This window comes from Rhinoderma darwinii, chromosome 4, assembly GCF_050947455.1.
Source record: "Rhinoderma darwinii isolate aRhiDar2 chromosome 4, aRhiDar2.hap1, whole genome shotgun sequence".
Taxonomy (NCBI): Eukaryota; Metazoa; Chordata; class Amphibia; order Anura; family Rhinodermatidae; genus Rhinoderma; species Rhinoderma darwinii.
In genome coordinates, this window is record NC_134690.1 from 61,981,229 (window position 1) to 62,002,124 (window position 20,896).

Below are 20,896 nucleotides of genomic sequence, written 5' to 3' on the forward strand. Positions count from 1 at the left end.
CAAAAAACTGCAAAAAAACTCTGTGTGAACATACCCTTACGATCTATTCATACCCAGGACGTTAAGGCTATGTTCACACGATGTGTTTTCAGACGTAATTCGGGCCATTTACGCCTCGAATTACGCCTGAAAAAATGGCACCATTACGCCTCCAAACATCTGCCCACTCTTTGTAATGGGATTTAAGGTGTTCTGTTCCCACGAGGCGTAATTTTACGCGTCGTTTTCAAAATACGACGAGTAAAAAGAAGTGGTCATTTCTTGGGACGTTTTTGGAGCAGTTTTTTATTGACTCCATTGAAAAACAGCTCCAAAAACGGACGTAAAATACGCCGCAAAAAACGCGAATTGCTACAAAAACGTCTGAAAATCAGGAGCAGTTTTCGCTTGAAAACAGCTCCGTATTTTCAGACCTATTCTGCTAAGCCATGTGAACATACCCTTAGACATATCCCTGCATTGACTTTTGATATATTTATACATAGTTATTAGGACACCCCTCAGTCGTCTTTTTTCTAAACTAAATAACCTCAAATTTGATAATCTGTCTGGATACTGTAGTCCACTCATTTAATTTATTACTTTGGTTGCCCTCTTTTGAACCCGTTCAAACTCTGTCTTTTTAGTGCCAAAACTGTACATAATATTCTATATGTGGTCTGACTAGTGATTTATAAAGAGGTAGAACTAGGTTCTCATCATGTACATCCATGCTGCTTTTGATGCATCTAATAAAACTTACTTGCCTTGCTAGCAGCTGCCTGACACTGGTTGCTTCAGTTAAGCTTACTGTCATCTAATATTCCCAAGTCCTTTTCCATGCCAGCTTTACCCAGTGTTTTCCCATTTAGTATGTAACGGCGGCATGTATTTTCCCTTCTCAAGTGCATCGTGATCTAATCCTACGATTGATAAGGGACCCATGGCACAGCAGATCTCCTCGATATGATGTGAAAGGGGACTTACCCAGAATCTGCTGTGTTGGGGATACCGACCAAGCTCCGCAGACTAACAATGTGATTCTAAATCTAGCTCATACCACGGCATAATTATTTTTGGTGCCATTTTATCACACTAATGGTTTCCTACATGACCTGCTCTGCACAGACTTAACCTTCACCCGGAGGGGCTCCAAGACACACACAGGGCCAGCTGCTTACATGTGACAGACACACAGCATGTAAACATACAAAGACGACATTGTGTAATATTTATTGAGGAGATTCAGAGCGTAGAAGAATATCTGAACGTTCAATTACATTCTTGTATTTAACCTCGGAATAACATTTACATTTTCAAGCTGAAATCTATACACAGGACATTTTCTGCAGTCTCTTCTCACTGTGAGGAGATGTAGCAGTGAAGGAATTATAGCAGCTTCAGACACTGAGTGTTAAAGCTGTCACCTTCCTTGACAGCTACCGCCTCCAGCAGAGCTTGCTTCTTCTGCATACTGCGGGAGGATTCCAGCTCATACATAGTTGTCAAATTGAAGAGAACGCTCTCGTGGAGATAGTGTTTGGGGTCCTGCTGAACCAATCCTTCCAGATGCCTGAGGGAATCCTTTAATTTGCCCAAATAAAGCAGGCAGACTGCTGCATTGTTATTTGCCTGGAAAATAACAGTTTGGGAATGAGATGTAACAACAAAGCAAAGATCGATACCCTCATCAATGATGCGGACTGCAGCACACAGCTAGATGTCCTCGCTGGCTTGTTCCTACCACAGGACGGAACATTATTTTTTCTCTCCTTAAAAACCATCGTTTATTAAAGCAGGAAAATTCATAAGGGGATATGAAGAATTAACTCATGAACAATAGGAAGGTGATTAAAGTGATCTGCATTGTTCTTTAGGTAATTAAAAATGAAACCAGTCTATCAGAACAATGAAAGCTGGAATATTTCTGGGCTGCAATACCACTAACAGCCTGTATTAGTGATGGCGCTACTATCCTAAAGTATGTTGTGAAAATATACTGCTGCTGCTCAGACCCAGCACATACAAATACAGAAGAGCCCTGCAAAGTTTTCATTCATAATTTAATTGTGTACTTAGTAACTGCATCCATGCTCCCTCTGTCTCATGTAACGTCCAAGAGACTTGTGAAATAAAGGGGCAGAGCAGGTAAGTCTCTTGTACAGCAAGGAGTCTAAATCACTCATTACAGCCAAGGCTCCCAAATGTCCAGGATTCTTACTGCCCAGGGACTCCATAAACAGCAGCCTTGGCCGGTCCGATCCATTAGGCTCTGTTCACATCCGTTTTAGAGGCTTTGTGTGGCAAAATGACAGAACCCATGATCGAATCTACTGTATTAAAAGTCAATAGATTCTATCGGTTTCCATTATTCAACATGTGAACATAGCCTTAGAATTCATTTGACCCTATTCTGACAAAAGCAGTCCATCTGCAATGCTTTCCAACTGATGACCTATCGATGCAGTGAAAGTGAATCCTGTAATAGACTGAACTACAGCTGCTGGACCAATGTATAATCCGCAGTAGAAAAACCTTCAGAAAGCAACGACTCTTAGGGTATGTTCACACGCCCTATTTACAGAGTTTTACTCCTCGAATTGCGGCCGAAAAAACGGCTCCAAACATCTGCCCATTGAAATCAATGGGGTTACGGTGTTCTGTGCAGATGGGCTTTTTTTTCTTTACACGCCGCTGTCAAAAGACGGCACGTAAAAAAAGACGCCCGCCTCAAAGAGGTGCATGTCACTTCTTGGGACGTAATTGGAGCAGTTTTTCATTGACTCCAATGAAAACCAGCTCCAATTACGTCCGTAAAAGACGCCACGAAAAACGCGTGCACTTGTCAAAACGTCTGAAATTACGGGCCTGTTTTCAGGCGAAAACAGCTCCTGAATTTCAGACGTAATTGGCGTTGCCGTGTGAACATACCCTTACTGTCTGCACTTCTGAAAATCTAATAACCTACTCCAGTACGACCAGCACTGTAAAATACATCCCAGTGGCTTCTCCAAGTTATGTTTAATTCACATTTCTTGTAAGAATCCATGACAGAACACGATCCGACCAGCCTGGACTACCACATTATAAACCTGGAAATGTCATACAGCATCTGTGGAACGACAACTGTTCAGTTGGCTCCCCCATTTTGGATATTTGACATGGGTGTGGAGATATCTACCCACATTATGGGCTTCTACTCAATGCTGTTATCCGTAACACCACCGCACCCAGGAGAATATTTCTTATAAATGGAGTCGGGCTCCGGGGATAGTACGGTACGGTAATTCATGCCACCAGTGCTGCATAAAAGCCAGTGGTGCTGGCAGATCTCCACATCAGATATTCCTATTGGGAAGCTCAACTGAGGAAAGTCTTAGGTTGAACTAGATTTTATCCCTTCCCCCATCATGCAGTGGTGATCCAGGGAAAGGCAAAAACAATCCCCTATGTGCTAGTGGCTAGGTAAATCTTAAAGAAGTTGTCCAGTTTGGGGGTTGTTTTTTTTATACCGATGACCTATCCACAGGATATGATCAGTGGTGGGCTGACACCCGAACCCTGCACCAATCAGCTGTTCAGACAATCTCCGGGCGCCAGAAACTATGGAGGGTCGGTGCTAGAAGCAGATGGCTCTGGCCACTGTATAACAGCCATGCTTGGTTACTCCACCTCTGCTCCTATTCACATGAATAGGAGCAGAGCTGCAGTATGGCCACTATACAGTGGATGGAGCCATCTGCTTCCGGCACCCACCCTGCATAGTTTCTAGTGCCCGAAACAGCCGATTGGTGCGGGGTTTGGAACCCCAACAATCATATACATGATGACCTATACTTTGGATAGGTCATCAGTATATAAAAAACAAAACACCCCAATAAAACAAAACAGCCCCCAATCTGGACACCTCCTTTAAGGAGGTTTTCCTGGAATACACATTGATGTCACATCTGAGATCAGTGGGGTCCTGACCCCGAGGACTCCAGCGAGTGCCATTGCACCTTTCATATTTTTCCAGAAACAGCGTGTCCGTGCATGAGTCTGGGTTTGGTACTGCAGCTTAGCCCTATACAAGTGGGACCCCCTTAATCTGCTAATCGATTGATGTCTCAGGGTTCCCCTACTGATCCCACATTGATGATCTATCCGAAGTATAAGTTACCAAGGTGTATGGTCTGACAACTCCTTTAATTAACCAGTTATTTGTGAGCTCTCTGGAAAGGAAGCTTCACCACAAATATAAGCCATGTAGTTATTTTGCGCTGAAGGTTTAGAAATAACAATGAACTTACCACAGTATTCGTGGGGTCCAACTTCAGAACCTCTGCGAAGAACTTATGAGCTTCTGAAAAGTTATTCTGACCAAGATGAAGAAAAGCTCTGGAAGTGGAAACAATAAGAACAATGTTCGGTCACTGGACATAGGGACCACTCCGTGTTACACCCTGCTCACATCACGGCCCACTTAGCGCGTACGTCTGAAAAGTGCCTGACTTACACGCTAAATGTACCATTGGGCTGGCATACATTATTCCATCACGCTGGTTCCTGCAAAAAAAATATACCCCGTGGTATACGTTTTGTTTTTTCAACATGGGAGCTTATGGGTGATGTATCTTACTCTATGGCATACGTCACAGGTGTACCTTTAACATATAGGTCATTGGCTTCTATATATCTCTTTATGTATACGTTGAACGGATATCATTATAGTCTAAAAGCGACATTAAGACATTAATGCCACTATTCGGCATCGGTTTAGTCATCCATAGACCCCAGTTCACGACACATCTGTTTCACGGACACCATTAAAGTCTATGATGAAGCTTTTTCCCCGACATATACATCAAACGTAGGCAAGAAACGCTATATGAACAGGGCCTTAAGTCCCTTTTACACTGGCCAGGGATGGGGCAAACGAGCGTTCCAGATTATCGCCCAGGACAACGATCAGCCGATTCTTTTAAATGCAGAAACTTTTATCATTGTCGGCAGCACATCTCCCTGTGCAAACAGTGAGACGCGCAGCAAACATGCTAAAAATGTACGGGGAGGAGTGAGCGGCGAAACGAGAATACTAGCTCCTTGTGAAAGGAGCAAATGAGCGTCGATCACTCGTTGATCGGCGCTAGTTTACACGGACCAGGTTGGGCCGTGTAGTACCAGCTTTAGGCTGCGTGCAGCGGTCTGCTTGTCCAATCTCTAAACATAATAGTTTTAGACCATTTACTGAAGATATGGAATAAGCAGAAGATGATCAAAAAACTATAAACCTAGGGTGCAGCAGAAATGGAAGTGTTTTTTGCTGCATTGTGGCACTAAACACCATCATGGGCCAATGTATTCATTTCTACCATTTAATGGAATGTAGCAGCCAGTACCCCACAACTTGTATAACCCAAAACAATGGTGTTTGGAACCATGACATAAGGAACATTATCTGCTATTAATACTGCGATCCGTGCCCCAACCTCCATTCAGAGGAAATAAAATCTAATACTGAGAATACCCCTCGGTTCATAAAACAATACACCATGTACAAAGTGGGACAGATTAGAGTCCAACTATTTATTCACCCCCTCCTTCGTGAAAAAAGATAGTTTTCTGTTCAGACTCTTCCAGTGCAACATTGTAATGTTATTAAACTATGGTGGACCTTATATACAGCCGTACCCTACCTGTTCATTAGAACCATCATCTTATTGTGCGTTTCATCTTTATTTGCAAGATTCTGGATCACTTTCTCTACATCTTGAAAATACTTCTCAGCAGTTTTTATGTCTCCAATCTGAAAAAAACAAAAAAAAAAAACTAAATAAACCAAAAAAATCATAAATAAAAAGAAAATGAGATTGCTAATAGATCATTAGAAAACAACTACATCGGATAAATGGGGAGCTTCTGAGCTCCGGTTATATAGTTTGCCATGTTATGATTGAGTATATTCATGTAAGATGCTTTTGAATGCTGCCAGCCATTCAAGAGAAAGCCTGCGAGTCCTGCTTTCCCCCGCCCACATACAAAGTAACTGACAGATTTTTGCTATACCAGTTTGTATACGTCCAGAGTTGTCAGAGCTCTCGACTCACAGGCTCTCTGAGGTCTGCAAGAAATGAAAAAGCTTCATACATGAAAATAATGAAATCATAAAAAAAAACTATATATCCCCAAGCCCCCCCCCCCATCCCCCCCCCCCCCCAGTACCCTATACTGCGCTCAGATGGGAGACCTGACAGAACAGCTTTAAAGAGAAGATTTTTTTTGGGTACACAAAAGTTTAGATTCTTTTAAATTACAAACTGCATTGCATCAGTTTGAACCTCGCCAGTTCAGCAGTTTGTTTCACACGACCGTGAAAAAAATGGCCATTAAAAACTGATCAACTGTCAGTTTTTCATGTCTATTTTGCATCGGTGTGTCTAAGTTTTCATCCATTTCCAGTCAGTCTGTCCGTTTTTAATGGCCGTAAAAAAAAAATGGATTTCATTTGTCAGGTTTTTTTTGTCCCACCCTCTGCAGCACTATCTACATGGGTACTGTGGTGTTTTCAATGTCCCTGTAGAAAGTGCTACAGTGCCACCTGTAGATAATGTCCACATAGGGCCAGTGCTGACATAGTGCCACAGTGCTCACTGTAGATAGTGCCACATATAAAGTGAGTGCCCATGTGGACAGTGACATCAGGAGAGTGGAATCCCCTGCCAGAGCGGGCTGGGGATTCCGCTCCAGGAGTAACCCCTTGACGTTGCTGTTCATATATGGATAGTGATGCCGAGGGGCTTCTCTAAGAGCGTAATCCCCTGCCAGAGCGGGATCTGGCCACCGGGGATTCCGCTGCTACAGGAAGCTACAGTGGCGCTATCTACCGGGGATGGGGAGGGGGGGGGCTTGCTATCTTCAGGCAGGAGGAGCTATCTGCAAAACTGAAATCCCCGGCCAGAGATCTTGCGAAGCTCTGGCCGGGGATTCCATTGTTGAAAGCCCGACATTACTGTCCTTATATGGACAGTAATGTCAGGGGCTTCCCTGGGATCAGCTCTCAAAGTAGAAATGTGAGCGGGGAGTCCTTGGCCAGGATCAGCTTTTACCGGCCGTTACAAGGATTGTTTCCTAAATAATGGCCAGTAAAAACTGATCCATTGACTTCTAAGGGAGCTGTCTGACCGTGAAAACAGCCATTTTTCACTGTCGTGTGAATGCAGCCTTAAGCAGGAAAAATCCAACCCATCGGATTCACTTTTACCCCCGAAAACTAAACCCTCATTTTAGAATATCAAATAACTAGTATCAATTAGGATAAAAATACAAGAATAATATTTAAGGCTGCATCAAATCCATTGGGAGAACAGAAAGAATAAAAAAATAAAAACAGAAGACTGAAATAATTGTATTGCACGCAAAGGCAAACAAGCGGCTTCATTAGTGGTACCTGTCAAATGCAGAATCACATGGATTAGAACTCATTAAATCCAGACTATGTTTGTAATATTTTCTGTTCATAATCCTTTCCATATACTAGGTGAGTGGGAGAATGACATTTCCCTTCTTAGTTTTCTGCATTGGATCGGTTATCACGGAATGCGATCTCTCCCTTTTTCCCCAGGTGAAGACGCAGGTTACCCCGGTAATGTTACTTCACCCAGTTATTTGTCTGCTCTATCTGGTTTGTGAATATAATAATATACATAAAAGCCAGAAGAATGTAACATATTTGCAGCTAGAGCTGTGAGTCAGGAAGAGCCATCAAGAATAGAATCTATGCTGACTCCGGACAGGACTGGGCGTTAGCATTCCCCTTGTCAAGGGTCCGTGTCTCTACACTTTGATACAGTCTAATCAATGCTGACCATTTCAGACGGTTGACAAGGAGAATTACTGAAAGTTGTTAATTTAAACAGTACTCTTTAGTCTATTGCCGATGCTGGACAAGTATACTAGTCATTAGTGGCAGGACATTGCCGCATCAGGACGAACATACTCATTCTGCTGATTGCGTGGGCATAGCAAGTGTGCCCGTGCAATCTGGAACTAAGCAACAGCTGTAGTAAACAGTCGCAGCCCCTCTAACAGCGGAGATGAGTGGGACATCCGATCTCCGCTGTTAAAAGTCTTTAAAAGCTATGATCTCAACTCTTTGCGGCATTCAAAGAGCGGGTGAGGGGGGACCCCCATATGTTCGCGTCATACCTTGTATGGACAGACAGCCCAGGGTCCATTAAAGGACCCCAGAGCGGTCTGACCATTTTCCTGTTAGGGCTGTACTATCAGTACAAAGGACAATGTACTGGTAAGCAGAAAAAAAAAAAAGAGATAGACAAATATATATAACGACACATACAGAGATGGAATACGGCACATACAACCCCATAGAGAATGCGAACGGGAGCCGTTCCATTCTCAGAAGCATACGCAGTCTGTGTGGGAACGGCACATGCATGTTCATGTGGACCGTAAGCCGCTGCCGGACAGTAAGATGACAACTTCCGGCTGCGGCTTCCGGCCATACGTTCAAGGAAACGAAGGCGCAAGGAATTGGAGCAGAGGCAGGAGAAGGTAATTGATGTTCGTGTATGTGATGTGTGTATTATGTTTGTGTTATACTGTCTGCTGAGCCCTGTATCTAATCCTCCTACACTGTGCAGTCGCTCAGAAAATAGCAGCACACAGTGTAGGAGGTTTGAAGATTCAAACCCCTCCTTCTCCTGGCACTAGCCAGAAGAAGGGAGGGGGGGGGGGGGGGGTTGTGCGAGGACACTAGAGGAGAGTGTCCACCCCAAATTTGCAACATAAATCAATGAGGTTGCTTTACCACATTGACCATGCTGCAATTTTGGGAACTGCTCCCTCTAGCGGCCAGCACATGGAAATGTTATAAATTTGAATCTAATTTATAATATTTCCTGACTGAAAAAATTTAAATAATGTGTAAATCACTTAAATAATAATTGTGTAACTAAAAAATAAAAATAAAAATGTCTTGTGACACATTCCCTTTAAGAGCTTTGTCTGTTAGGAAGCCAGATGACATAAGAAATCAGTAAAGCTCTTTTCACTTTCAATCATTTTAGTCTGAATTAGAAAGCAGCAGGAGGGTTACCGCAGAACATCCAGGATTAATGAGCCAATAAGTGGTACAGAAACTTCTTGCTTTTTTTTTTAGAAAATGCCTTGAGCTCAGGACAAGAAAGCATGGTTAATAATGCAATACGCAGCAATGCCAACAGATGGCAGTATACACCAAGTGCCCAAACTATTTAGGTCAACCCAGTCTATATGTTACCGTGGTTGCTCCTAGGTGAGCATGTGAACATATACTCCGCTACACGGACGCAGTATCTCCCCGAGATTAATAGTTCTGTACGGATAACTCTGCTGTCATATGCACAAAGGATCATAAAGCCATCAACAGAGCAAAATGCAATAGAAAATATGTTTACAGCTGCAGACACTTCGATACACACTTCTAGGGGATGTATCTAAGTGATGATACCCAAATATTGTGCCTTGGTGTTAAATTTGTGCACTATTGTGCAAATATTACAAACAGTATTTTTCATGTGGCCAGCATTGAAAATTAGGGAATAAAGAGCTGCCGCACATTCTGGTGAACGAAATTTACTTATTTTCTTGGGGTGAAGGAGATCTGTGTGTACAAATCTTTTTTAGTTTACAATATATTTAAATGCCTTTAAAAAAAAAAGTCTAATATGGCGCCGGCCTAAGGAGAAAGCAATATGCAATTTAATAAACAAAAACAAATAAAAAACGGATGAAATCTATAAAATATTGCTGAGCAGTTTCCATCTTATCAGGTTTGGACTGATAGCGCGGACTGGCTGACAAGCCTGTGACATATTGCAGTTCTTCCCTGTCAGAATGAGAGATGTGCCTATTGCATTGCAGGAGGTGTCAGCAGTGAAATCTCACAATCTTGTCAGCTGGAACCTGACCACGTGCACAGATATGGTGGACAAAGGAGGTTCTATCATAAGAATCGGATTTCTCAAGTTTATTTATTGTGCTAATTAACAGCGACAAATGTCAAGCTTCAGGATCCCACAAATTCCTTTATTTCACATGTCGCCGGCATTCACATATAATAAAAATAAACATTACAGTGATCACACAGGTCCCCACCGTACAAGGCCCAACCACAACAACGAGAGTAAGAACTGCTGAATGCTGGAACTTAAAGTGCTACAATCTAAACCCTATAATGTCTCAACAAGTGGAAAGGAAAAGGACCACAGGGACCCCCCCCTCACAGAGCAGCTTTTCATAGCTAGAAGTGTCGCCCGAGTATCGTGAGCACTGTAGACTAAATACCCGCAGACAAAGTCTAGATCGGACAGGTACTGTTGTTGGAAAAACTAGCAGTACGAGTATCTGATGGAGTCTGGCCTGGTCGCTGGCATTGCACGTGAGGTACCGGTGAGGAAGAGCAGTGACATCACAATTAGGGTAATGTGTGTTTGGTAGGACAATACTGCGGCCACAATTTGGAGACTAAATGATCTCCTTCCTCAGGGACAAGGCATGTCCTCGTAAATTGCCTCCTAATAAGGCCTTAAAGGGGTTGTCCCATAAACAATGAAAAAATTAAAAAAAAATCAGAGAGAGATTGTCATTTTAGGTCTAAAACTTAGAACCAGCCCTGTATCTTTAAAGGATCCAAAGATCTCCCCATTCATTGCTCTGCTAGATTTTCTTCAGGCTGGCAGCTCAGGGGCGTGTCTTTGTAACAGCTCCTCCCCCTCCTTGTCATATCTTGTATAGGCTGGTCATTCTGTTTCACTGCCTCTGTAAAACTCGTCCTAGAAAGGAGGCAAATGCCCCCCCCCCCAATTACATGTGTATTAAGAGGGAGAGCCCAGCCTTATATAAGTGAAGAGGGAGAGACTGCAGCTTGCACATAGTGAGAGGATGAGCAGGAGATGGGAGAGCTCCACGCTGTACGTATGCTGGCTCTCTTCATCGAAGTAAACTGCTGGCTCTCCTGTGTGTTTCTTACTGTGCGAGTCTCCATCCACACCACAAGCTGTGTTTCTGAATAAAAGCTTCTTCTCTACTGACAAGCAGACAAGGCATTTTCTATTGGCTGGGGGCAGTTAGAGAGTGGAACTGATCATGTGCGCCCTCCCTTATTCAGCTCAGTAGGAGGACGTGTACATTGCTATACAGATTGAACACCAGGGGGCGCCATAATAACTAAGAAAACTGAATATCTCGCAACTGGAGCACTTTTGTAACCTAAAAGTAAATTTAGAAATTAATTTAGTTTTCTAAGCGGAATTATAACATTTAATACTGGGACAGCCTATTTAACCAGTCCAGCTCTCTCTATAGTCGGCATGATAATGGAACGAGGGGGAAAAATTTAAAATCCAGCGGCTTTCTATCCTGGAGATTAAGTAAAAAAAATTGCCCCCTCTCCACTCGGAAGCCACTATTTCAATACCAATGCATCTGTTCTAGCATTCATATTTCACATAAAAGGCTTATTGGGAAAATCCCCCCTTCAGACCCCAGATACAAATAAAAAACAAAAAAAAACCAACAACAACATCATCATCATCAAAAAACACAGCAACACCAACACCACCTCAGGAGAGACTGAAGCTTTTAGGGACTACACAAACTCATATGGTCAAGGTCCTTTGTATGACTGGTCTACTAAGTAGCAAGCCAAGAAGCCATAGCAGTGAAAGGGGGGCGGTGAGAACCCTTAAAGGAAAGGTGTCGCAAATTTTTTTTTTTTGCTTTTAGTGTTTTATTAAAATACATTTTATTTATTTGTGTGTTTGTGTTTTTTTTTTCTAACTTTTACTTCTCTATGGGGGCTGCCATTTTTTTTTAAATCTCTGTATGTGTCGATTAACGACACATACAGAGATGGAATACGGCACACACATCCCCATAGAGAATGCGAACGGGAGCCGTTCCATTCACTATGGTGTACGCCGTCTGTGTGGGAACAGTCCAAATGGAAGGTCTTCGGCCGAGCGACATCCGGCGCCATTTTCTTGTGGACCGGAAGCCGCGGCCGGACAGTAAGATGACTACTTCCGGTTGCGGCTTCCGGACATGTGATTAGAAGCAAGGACTAGGAGCGGACGTACCGGAGGCAGCGGCGGCGGCTGGAGCAGGTAAGTTATGTTTGTGTATGTTCGTATTTTACTGTGTGATTACCACTGTATGTAAGCATACTACACTGTGTATTCGCTAAAAAAATGGCGGCACAGTGTAGGAGGTTTGAACATTCAATCCCCTCCTTTCTCCTGGCACTAGCAAGGAGAAAGGAGGGGGATTGTTTGAGGACACTAGAGCGAGTGTCTCTTCTCAAATTTTGCAGCATAAAGCAATGTGGTTGCTTTACCACATGCCAATGCTGCAATTTTGGGAATTGCTCCCTCTAGTGACCAGTACAGGGAAATGTTACAAATTAGAATCTAATTTATAATATTTCCTGACTTGTGAAAAAAATTAAAAAAATTAGAACAATGTCTAATCATGTATATACTAACTGTTTAACTAAAAAAAAAAAAAAAAAAGCGACACATTCCCTTTAAACACTGCCATAAAATGAAATGCTGTACATGAGGGATGGACGCCATGACGCCTAACAATCAAGGAGATACATTCTCTCCCCAGCCTGCCAAGGGGACCCCACAATCTACTATCTTCTTTGGGAAAATACAGCACATTTTCTTATAGACCAATTTAAAGGGTTGTCCAGTCTTCCGTTTACAAGGATTGTCCCTACTAGAAATCCCTTTCCTAAATGTTTCTACCCTTTTAACAGTTCAATAATTAAAATATATGTACCTTTACTAATTAGAATTGCTATTTTTCCATGCAGGTCAATGACAAAAAAGCTATAAACCCATCCTGAGCCAATACTCACAGCTCCGTTTTGTATTTGATGTAAGCAATCCTCTGTTAACTTCATAGACTAACACATCATCGCACAAACCAGAAGTACAGGAGAGGGAATTGTACTTCTTATGTGTTTAGTTCACACATTATTGCCTAGACTATACGCACAGTAGCAAACCCCGCAAGTACTATTTCAGCCTCTGGATGTAAACCAAAATTCCAATTCACTGGCAGCAAACAGAGTTCTTGAAAATGGTGATTAATTAAACCAAAAGTATATAAATAATAATTAAGCTTTATTTATGTACGAGTGGACAATTCCTTTAACTAATCTCCCTTTATCACTTTACAACGTATCAAGCTCAGAGCACTAGGGAAGGTAGGGTACCCGGGCTATAGGTTTCACTCATACCGCACATCCAGACAATGCAGAATGACTATAATAATGAGGTGTCAAGACGATAATGATCAGATTCAATAAATAAAGGGCATCCGACTTTAGCCAGGCCAATAAATACCAGGCCATACGAGGTGCCGCAGTTTCTCCATGGGCTTTCGTGGGTATTTTTGGTACTTGCGGTTTCCTCCACACTTCAAACACATAATACATTACGCATTTCCTTTTATTGATTTAGCAGCAGCTTATTTGTGGAATAGGTTAAATAAATGAGCATAACAAGGGCCAAAGCAAAGGATGATCCCGGCCAATACACAACCTAGACCCTTGGATTACAGACAGTGGCCTTGTATGGCCCAGTGCAGCCAAGAAGGTCACCATCAGCTGAAGGCCTATTGCGTTCACACAGTAATACATGATATTCTGGACACCTGTCATGACGGATATGCCAACCAGTGTAAGAAACTAGAATAGCTCTGACAAGGGGATTATAGCGCAGTTCCCTAAGCCCTGGGCTTACACTTTCCTGTAAGATGGTAGCACAAACCCGTCTTCTCTCTCCCGCGCTCCTACCTGCATAGATTCCGGCATCCGCACATCATTTTTAGACGCGCTTCCAGACCTACTAATCATCACCTAATAATTCTGATGTCCAATTTACAGGATGAACACTAGAACAAATGAGGTCCCCTGGGGCTTCTTTTTTTCTTTCCCAATATTTCATTTTATTTAATGGCCACATCACTAAAAAAGAAGAAAATGCATTGGTCGGCTTGTCTGCAATTACCTGAAGAAAAATCCTTCCGATGCCGCTCAGCAACTGCGGCTCCTGCTCTGGATAATACTTTATAACTGTGTGATAGGCGTCTACAGCAAGAACGTAGTCCTAGGAGGGGAAGAGCAAGCCAAGCATTAGTACATTACCTACAACACCGAGGACATGAAGTAAGAATTCACAAAACCAGGCAGGCAACCTGCAACTCACTACATTAGATTTGGCCATTTTCAATGGTGCAGATTTATCATAACTAGTGCAAAGAAAAAGTGGAGCAGTTACCAATAGCAACTAGATTAAAAATGAGAAGTAAAATCTGATTGGTTGCCATTCGCAACTCCTCCACTTTTTTTCTAGGTCATTATACGGCCTGGGGCTGTACAGTCCTGACATGCAAGGACAGATAATACACAAACATAAGCAACGGAGCTTGTATCTATATCTATTCTGAGAGCACCGATATCGGCAGGCCTGTGTAGAGGACATGCTGGCTCTAGGGCCTACGTCAAGGTGCTAGAGTCAACAGCCAACATGTGAATGAGATCATTGACAGACACTGTTCTGTAATACGAAGCACAACAGAACAATGTACATGAAAACAACAAAAAAACGTGTGTACGTGTGCGTGTGTGTGTGTGTGTGTGTGTGTGTGTGTGTGGCCCTACCCTGGATCATATATATCAATGTTGGGGTGAAAATTATAGAAAATAAAACATTATTATAAAAATAACCCCAATTAATTAAGAGTTCATGTAAACAGAATTGGTTATAACGATCTTTCATGACAGTTAGAAAATCAATACTTATATAAAAAAGATACAGCCCAACAAGTGAGATCTTCTGTCATCACATCTAGAACATATCATGGGTTGAACGTGATAAGGAATAACCTCAAGAGCCAGATAAGCAGCTGGCATCTATGTTCTGGAAGGGCACACATTTTCTCAGGCCTGAGGACAGCACCGACATTCTTTTGGCACGAGAGATCATTATCGACTAAAATCTGAAGGTGGGTCTACAGGCTACAATCAGTCCTGCCTTGAATTCTTGATGATACACACATTGGCAACATGGCACTTCATTCATATTGTGGAGGAACCAATACAAAAAGTATTTTGGGGGCCTCATACACCGACTACCTAGAGAAGGAGGACGCGTCATATAGACTAGAATATCTTATAGGAATTCATCCGTGCAGCCTCACTCAGAGGACGAATTCAACTACTTCACCAGGCGTTCTGTATGCCTAAGACCTCACACGCTCGATTGTTGTTTAGTAAAGATTAAATTGTGGCGCTAAATAAAACATGGAAAACTGATTGTTTTGTCTGCATCTACCGCTTGGCCTTTCCTACATTAATGGGTATGGAACATGGGTAAAACACACTTCGAGAACCTTTCACCTGCCCATGTATGTGCAGCATGTAATGGACAGGGCTTCACAAACCCTGTCTCACTTGAAATTATTTTTCTAACTTCCTCCGTTATTTACACATCGGTGCCATTAAATTTGGCGTCCGATATGTAAAGAAGCCCCTGAACTTTGATGGGGAGTGATCTTTTCGCTCTGACTGTCCAATCAGCTATGGACAGTGTCAGGGCGGCTTGTGCGGTGTTCCCCCTCGCGAGAAAACAGCGCAAACCGCCCTTACACTGTCCGTCGCCGATTGGACAGTGTCAGGCTGAAGAGATCACGCCCCCTTGCCATTTAGTTAGTTAGAAACACCCCATTGATAGTTCAGAAATAGAAAACCAGTCCGCTCTCTTCTTGCATTCACCGTATAAAAAAAATAATGCTGGAGCTTTTTATAGAATTCTACATTGTGCTGTTCCTCAGTTGTTCTTCCTTGAAAAATATGAAGATGCCAGGAGAACCAACAGGTCCTCTTTAAAAAGGAAATGCACTTTGAACAAACTTTGCATGAATCACTAGTACAAGCAAAATTACTTGAACCTTTGTTTTATATCTTATTGGAGAAAAATGCCTCTACTTATCAGGATCCTTTGCTCCCCCCTCCATCCTAACTGTTCAATCGTTACCGCTTTTTACATCTCCTCAAGACAAGATGGGCTCTCAGCTCAGAGGGATTAGGTTACAGCTGTCCTAAAAAGTCTAGAGAGGTGAAGCAGAGGAGGGAGAAGGGTGAGAGAGCCAGAGACACACACGCACACGCACACTGCAGCTTCTAGTAAATCTTATATCTCACCCTAATGCTGGATTCTCAGCTACATTGCTCATTACTGCTATATTGTGTCCTCCATGCGGATATATTATATATATATATATATATATAGAAAAATAAACTTTGCAGCACTCCAATATGAAAAAAGTGGTGGTTTATTCACTCCAGATACAACAGCAACGTTTCAATCCTACAATAGGATCTTTATCAAGCCTTGATAAAGATCCTATTGTAGGATTGAAACGTTGCTGTTGTATCTGGAGTAAATGAACCACCATTTTTTTCATATTGGAGTGCTGCAAAGTTTATTTTTCTATACATTACGTCCGAGGATCGGGACGTTTTGCTGGGCACCTGATCAACAATTTCTGTGTGAGTGCTGCTGCTTTCTTTTTTGCTATATATATATATATTTTATTTGTGATAGTAGAGACTCCTGCTCTATCTCTATTTGTGTGTGCAGCGTATATAATACATCATAGCCGTCAGGCTTCACCCACTATCTCAGAGAAAACTGAGAATTAGAGATGTATTCTGCATTATTTAGCAGTTTTCCCCTCTCCAGAATCGGTCATATAATGGCCATTTAGGCCTTATTCACACGAACGTGTTATACATCCGTGCAACGAGCGTGATTTTCACTAACCTATGTTAGTGAATGGGGCCATTCAGACTGTCAGTGCATTTCACGCAGGGTATGTGCGCTGCGTGAAACACACGACAGGTCCTATACTTGCCCTTGTTTCGCGCAGCACGCACCCATTGAAGTCAATGGGTGCGTGCAAATCGCGCTCGGCACACGGAAGCACTTTTGGTTTCCGCGCGTGATGCGTGCTACAGTAGTAAAATAAATGAAAACAGAAAAGCACCTAGTGCTTTTCTGTTTGTAAACATAAAACCAGTGTCATAATGATGCCGGCTGTGCGAAAACCACGCAGCCGCGCACCATATGCTGATGCCACATGGACCTTTTGCTCGCGCAAAACGCAGCATTTTTTGCGCGTGCAGAACGGACACGTCCGTGTGAATAAGGCCTAATAGTGCTATTCCTCACGTACACACACACGACAGCTTATTTTAAAAAGTCACATGAAACGTAAAGTATACTTTAAATTATGTGAGTAAACCTATGCAAACCCTCTACCAACAAAATAGGGAACCAAGGAGGGGGGGGGGGGGTGAGGATAAAGGGGTTTCCCCAGATTGGTAAAAAAAGATCTGCTTTTTTTCCCCCAGAAACCGTGCCACGTCTGTCTGTGGGCTGTGTCTGGTACTTGAATGGGTATAAACTGCAATACCAAAACACAACCTACCTATGGACAAAAAGGGGCGTTGTTGCTACGGGAAAAAAAAGAGCGGATTTTTTTTTTTTTTCAATACTGGACAGCTGGTCTAAAGAAAAAAAACACATAATCACCACACATCTTATCAGACAGCAATGCAGGGAAGCTGGTTATGATAAAACATCAATGTCAGCCTTCTATCGAATGTCAGGGGATGTGGGGTTTAACTCAAAGCTTACATTTTCCCTTTACCCTTAATTTTTAGCTATTTGCATAGGTGATGGAGCTTCCTCTTCAGGCTCCTTGGAATAAATATGCAATGCCACCCATACTGCCTAACTGTATGATAAGAAAAATTGTCCTGGGGGAGGGGGATGTGCGTCACAGACAGTGAGTGGCAGTTACGGAAGCAGCGTAGCATGCGAACTACGCCATTTCCGGAATTCCCGACCATGTAATCAGGAAGTGGCCGGGAGGCAGCGCGAGCACAAAAAGATAGAATGGGGTTTAGGGGGCCCCATTCTGGAGATAGGTGCAGATCCCAGAGGTGGGACCCACAGCTATCTGACATTTATGACACATCCTGTAGATATGTCATAAATATCCTTCATGGGAAAACCCCTTTAATGCTTAAACCTACACAAATTGTGTTATTTATTTTAAATGAGAAGATTCCACTTGTAAAATAAATCAACATCAGACGTTAAATGAGAGGATTTATGGAAAAAGGAGCCCAAGGCCCTCAGAGATCTGGCACATTGTTTAATTACTGTAAGAGGAAAACTGCGCGCTACATCGTACAGTCTACCTATTAAACACCCACCGCTTTTCCATGTGATAATGGACCCATCATCTTAGAAATATAGAGCCAATTATAAGCCTTTTACAGGGGTGTATACAGCGAGTGGAACGGCAGACGTCTACTATGGTCTGTCCAAGTCTTGCTGATCTTATAATAAAGGGGACTCATTGTCCCTCCTACATGACATTATAACCAATTAGGAGAGTATATGTATTTATATGTATATGTATTTATCTATCCGGACATAAATCCTTGATCTCATTTCTGTTAGTACTACCAACAGCTACATACAGAAAATGCATGATTATTGTTGTAATATGCAGTGTGACATCATGGCTGTATGTGCAGGACATAAGTCGCACTGGGTTCGAGGCAGATGCTGCACCCAACTAGCCCCAAAGGGCATCAGAGCCCCAGCCATCTACGGACAGGTCTCTCAGCCCATTAGAAATTGTAATTACTTCAGTCAAAACTATTGATCTCTGCAACCATTACATGTAATTGCGCTTAGTAATTTCTTCTTAAAGGGTTTATGGGGCCAATGTAAAACGTCAAATTTCTAATATACTTTTTGGGTATGTCGATGTTCACCATTTCCAAGGCCTCTTCTTATTTAAAATACAGAAACTGAAAACCCCTAAAAGACCAAATAAGTCTCACAGCTGAAAGTTTGTTACAATTGCATCCAGCCTAGACAAATCTCAGTGACCTAAACATATCAATAGCACATATATCAGATCCTCATGGCTTTCTATAATGTATCAGTGTAGTCAAGAGCTACCAGCCGGGAGCCTAGGATGTTCAACTCACAGAAGTGTTATTAGATGGTATACATTGTAACAGACCCTCATCTGTGAATATTAGGTCTATAGGCTTTTTTTAGCATTAAAATCTAAACAAGAACGTTTCTATATACACTAGCAGCAAGCGGGATCGTTAAATGGCAATGAATTAACACAAAAGTATATTAGAAAGTTAAATACACACATACACATACACACACACACACACACACACACACACACACACACACACACAGGCATGTCTCCTATGTCAGGCGGCCTGCAGACTATAGAGGACACGTTATAGAGGTTGGAGAGGTTACAAAAGCCTGAAGTAACTGCAATGTGACTCAAGTCAAAACTGCTAGAGACATTTTACTGGAGATCATCATTAAGGGTTGTCTTATCACAGAAAACACCCTTAGGTATGTTCACACTGCTTTTCAGCCGTTTATCGGACCGTAAACACACCAAAAAACGGCTGAAAAAAAACGGAAGCTGAACGCCTCCAAACATCTGCCAATTGATTTCAATGGGAAAAGCAACGTTTCGTCCTGACGGGGTGTTTTTTTATGTGGCTGTTTGAAAAAACACGGCGCGTAAAAAAATGCCCCGTAAAAAGAAGCGCATGTCATTTTTTGAGCAGTTTTTTTATTGGGTCATAGAAAAACAGCTCCAAAAACGGCTGAAAATCAGAGGCTGTTTTCCCTTGAAGACCACTCCATATTTTACAGCCGTTTTTAATTTATGTGTCCGATTTATGCGCGTAAAAAACGCAGCGTATTTCGTGCATTCCATGCCTGTGTGCCATCAGTGTGCGTTGCATATGGCATCAGTGCGCATTGCGTGGCATGCGTTTTTCACGTCCGTGCAAGCACTTTTTTTTCTTCCTCTTTATATTTCTCTGCATTTCCTTACCAACGGACACATGATACACAGACAGCACACGGATGTCTTCAGTGTGCGGTTCGTGGTTTTCACGCACCCCTACACTTCAATAGGTGACAAGGTGCGCAAAAGCGCAGCAATATAGGACATGCACGGAGATTCACACAACGGACACTCGCTGCGTTACAACTCACGCATGTCTGAATAGCCCCATTGAAACGAATGGGTCAGTGTGCGGTCAGTTATTTCAACTCACCGCACACGGACAAGTATTACGCTCGTCTGAGTTCACACGTCGCAGATTTTCATTGCGGATTTTATCATTTGAAATGCAAAAAAACTAAAAAAAGAAAAAGAGGAAAAAAAAACTCCACATCAAATCCGTGACTTGTGAACCCAACCTTAGGGTATCGTCCCACAGTGCAGATTTTGCATGCATTTTTTTAAGCCAAAACCAGAATTGGATCCAGGAGAACAGAACTAAGGCTTTTCGTTATAGATTTCTTCTGTTTAGGTGCTCTTCCTGGTTTTGGCTTAAAAAAAAATACATGCAAAATGCGCAGCAAATCTGCACTGTGTGTATCCAGCCTTAATCTGAAAGCGGATCACTGTGGGTCTGGCTCCTGAGACTGGTGCCATCGGTTCCTTGTTTCTCCTGCAATGGCAAGGAAAATGAAGAATTACATGCGGCCATTCAAATGCATAGTTATCCATGCTATAAGAGGACGTCTCAGGTACAGAAGCTCTCTGCCGTGGCTCATAGAGGGGGGTTCGGAGCAGCCATTCCATGATGTACGTTTGCCCTAATGTGGCATAAGGACAGGAGTTGACCGGCTCTATTCACATGTAGTAGTGGTGGTGCTACACCAGGAGAAATGTATGGCAGCTGTAATTTTTTGGGGAAGACAAAGGAGAACGGTTTCTATATAAA

General features: G+C 42.5%; 1 protein-coding gene across 2 annotated transcripts in view; it reads right to left on the reverse strand.

Moving 5' to 3' along the window:
• Window positions 1–1,196: 1,196 nt before the first annotated feature.
• The window catches only part of TRAPPC12 (trafficking protein particle complex subunit 12), a 92,402-nt gene continuing 72,702 nt past the window's right edge, over window positions 1,197–20,896 (reverse strand). For both annotated transcript variants that reach the window (XM_075861145.1, XM_075861146.1), the window contains 4 exons: window positions 14,040–14,138; window positions 5,658–5,767; window positions 4,272–4,359; window positions 1,197–1,611 (listed from right to left, as the gene is read on the reverse strand). In XM_075861145.1, the coding sequence (XP_075717260.1) occupies window positions 1,369–1,611; window positions 4,272–4,359; window positions 5,658–5,767; window positions 14,040–14,138 (540 nt within the window). In that variant the 3' untranslated portion in view covers window positions 1,197–1,368. The remainder of the gene's footprint in view (window positions 1,612–4,271; window positions 4,360–5,657; window positions 5,768–14,039; window positions 14,139–20,896) is intronic.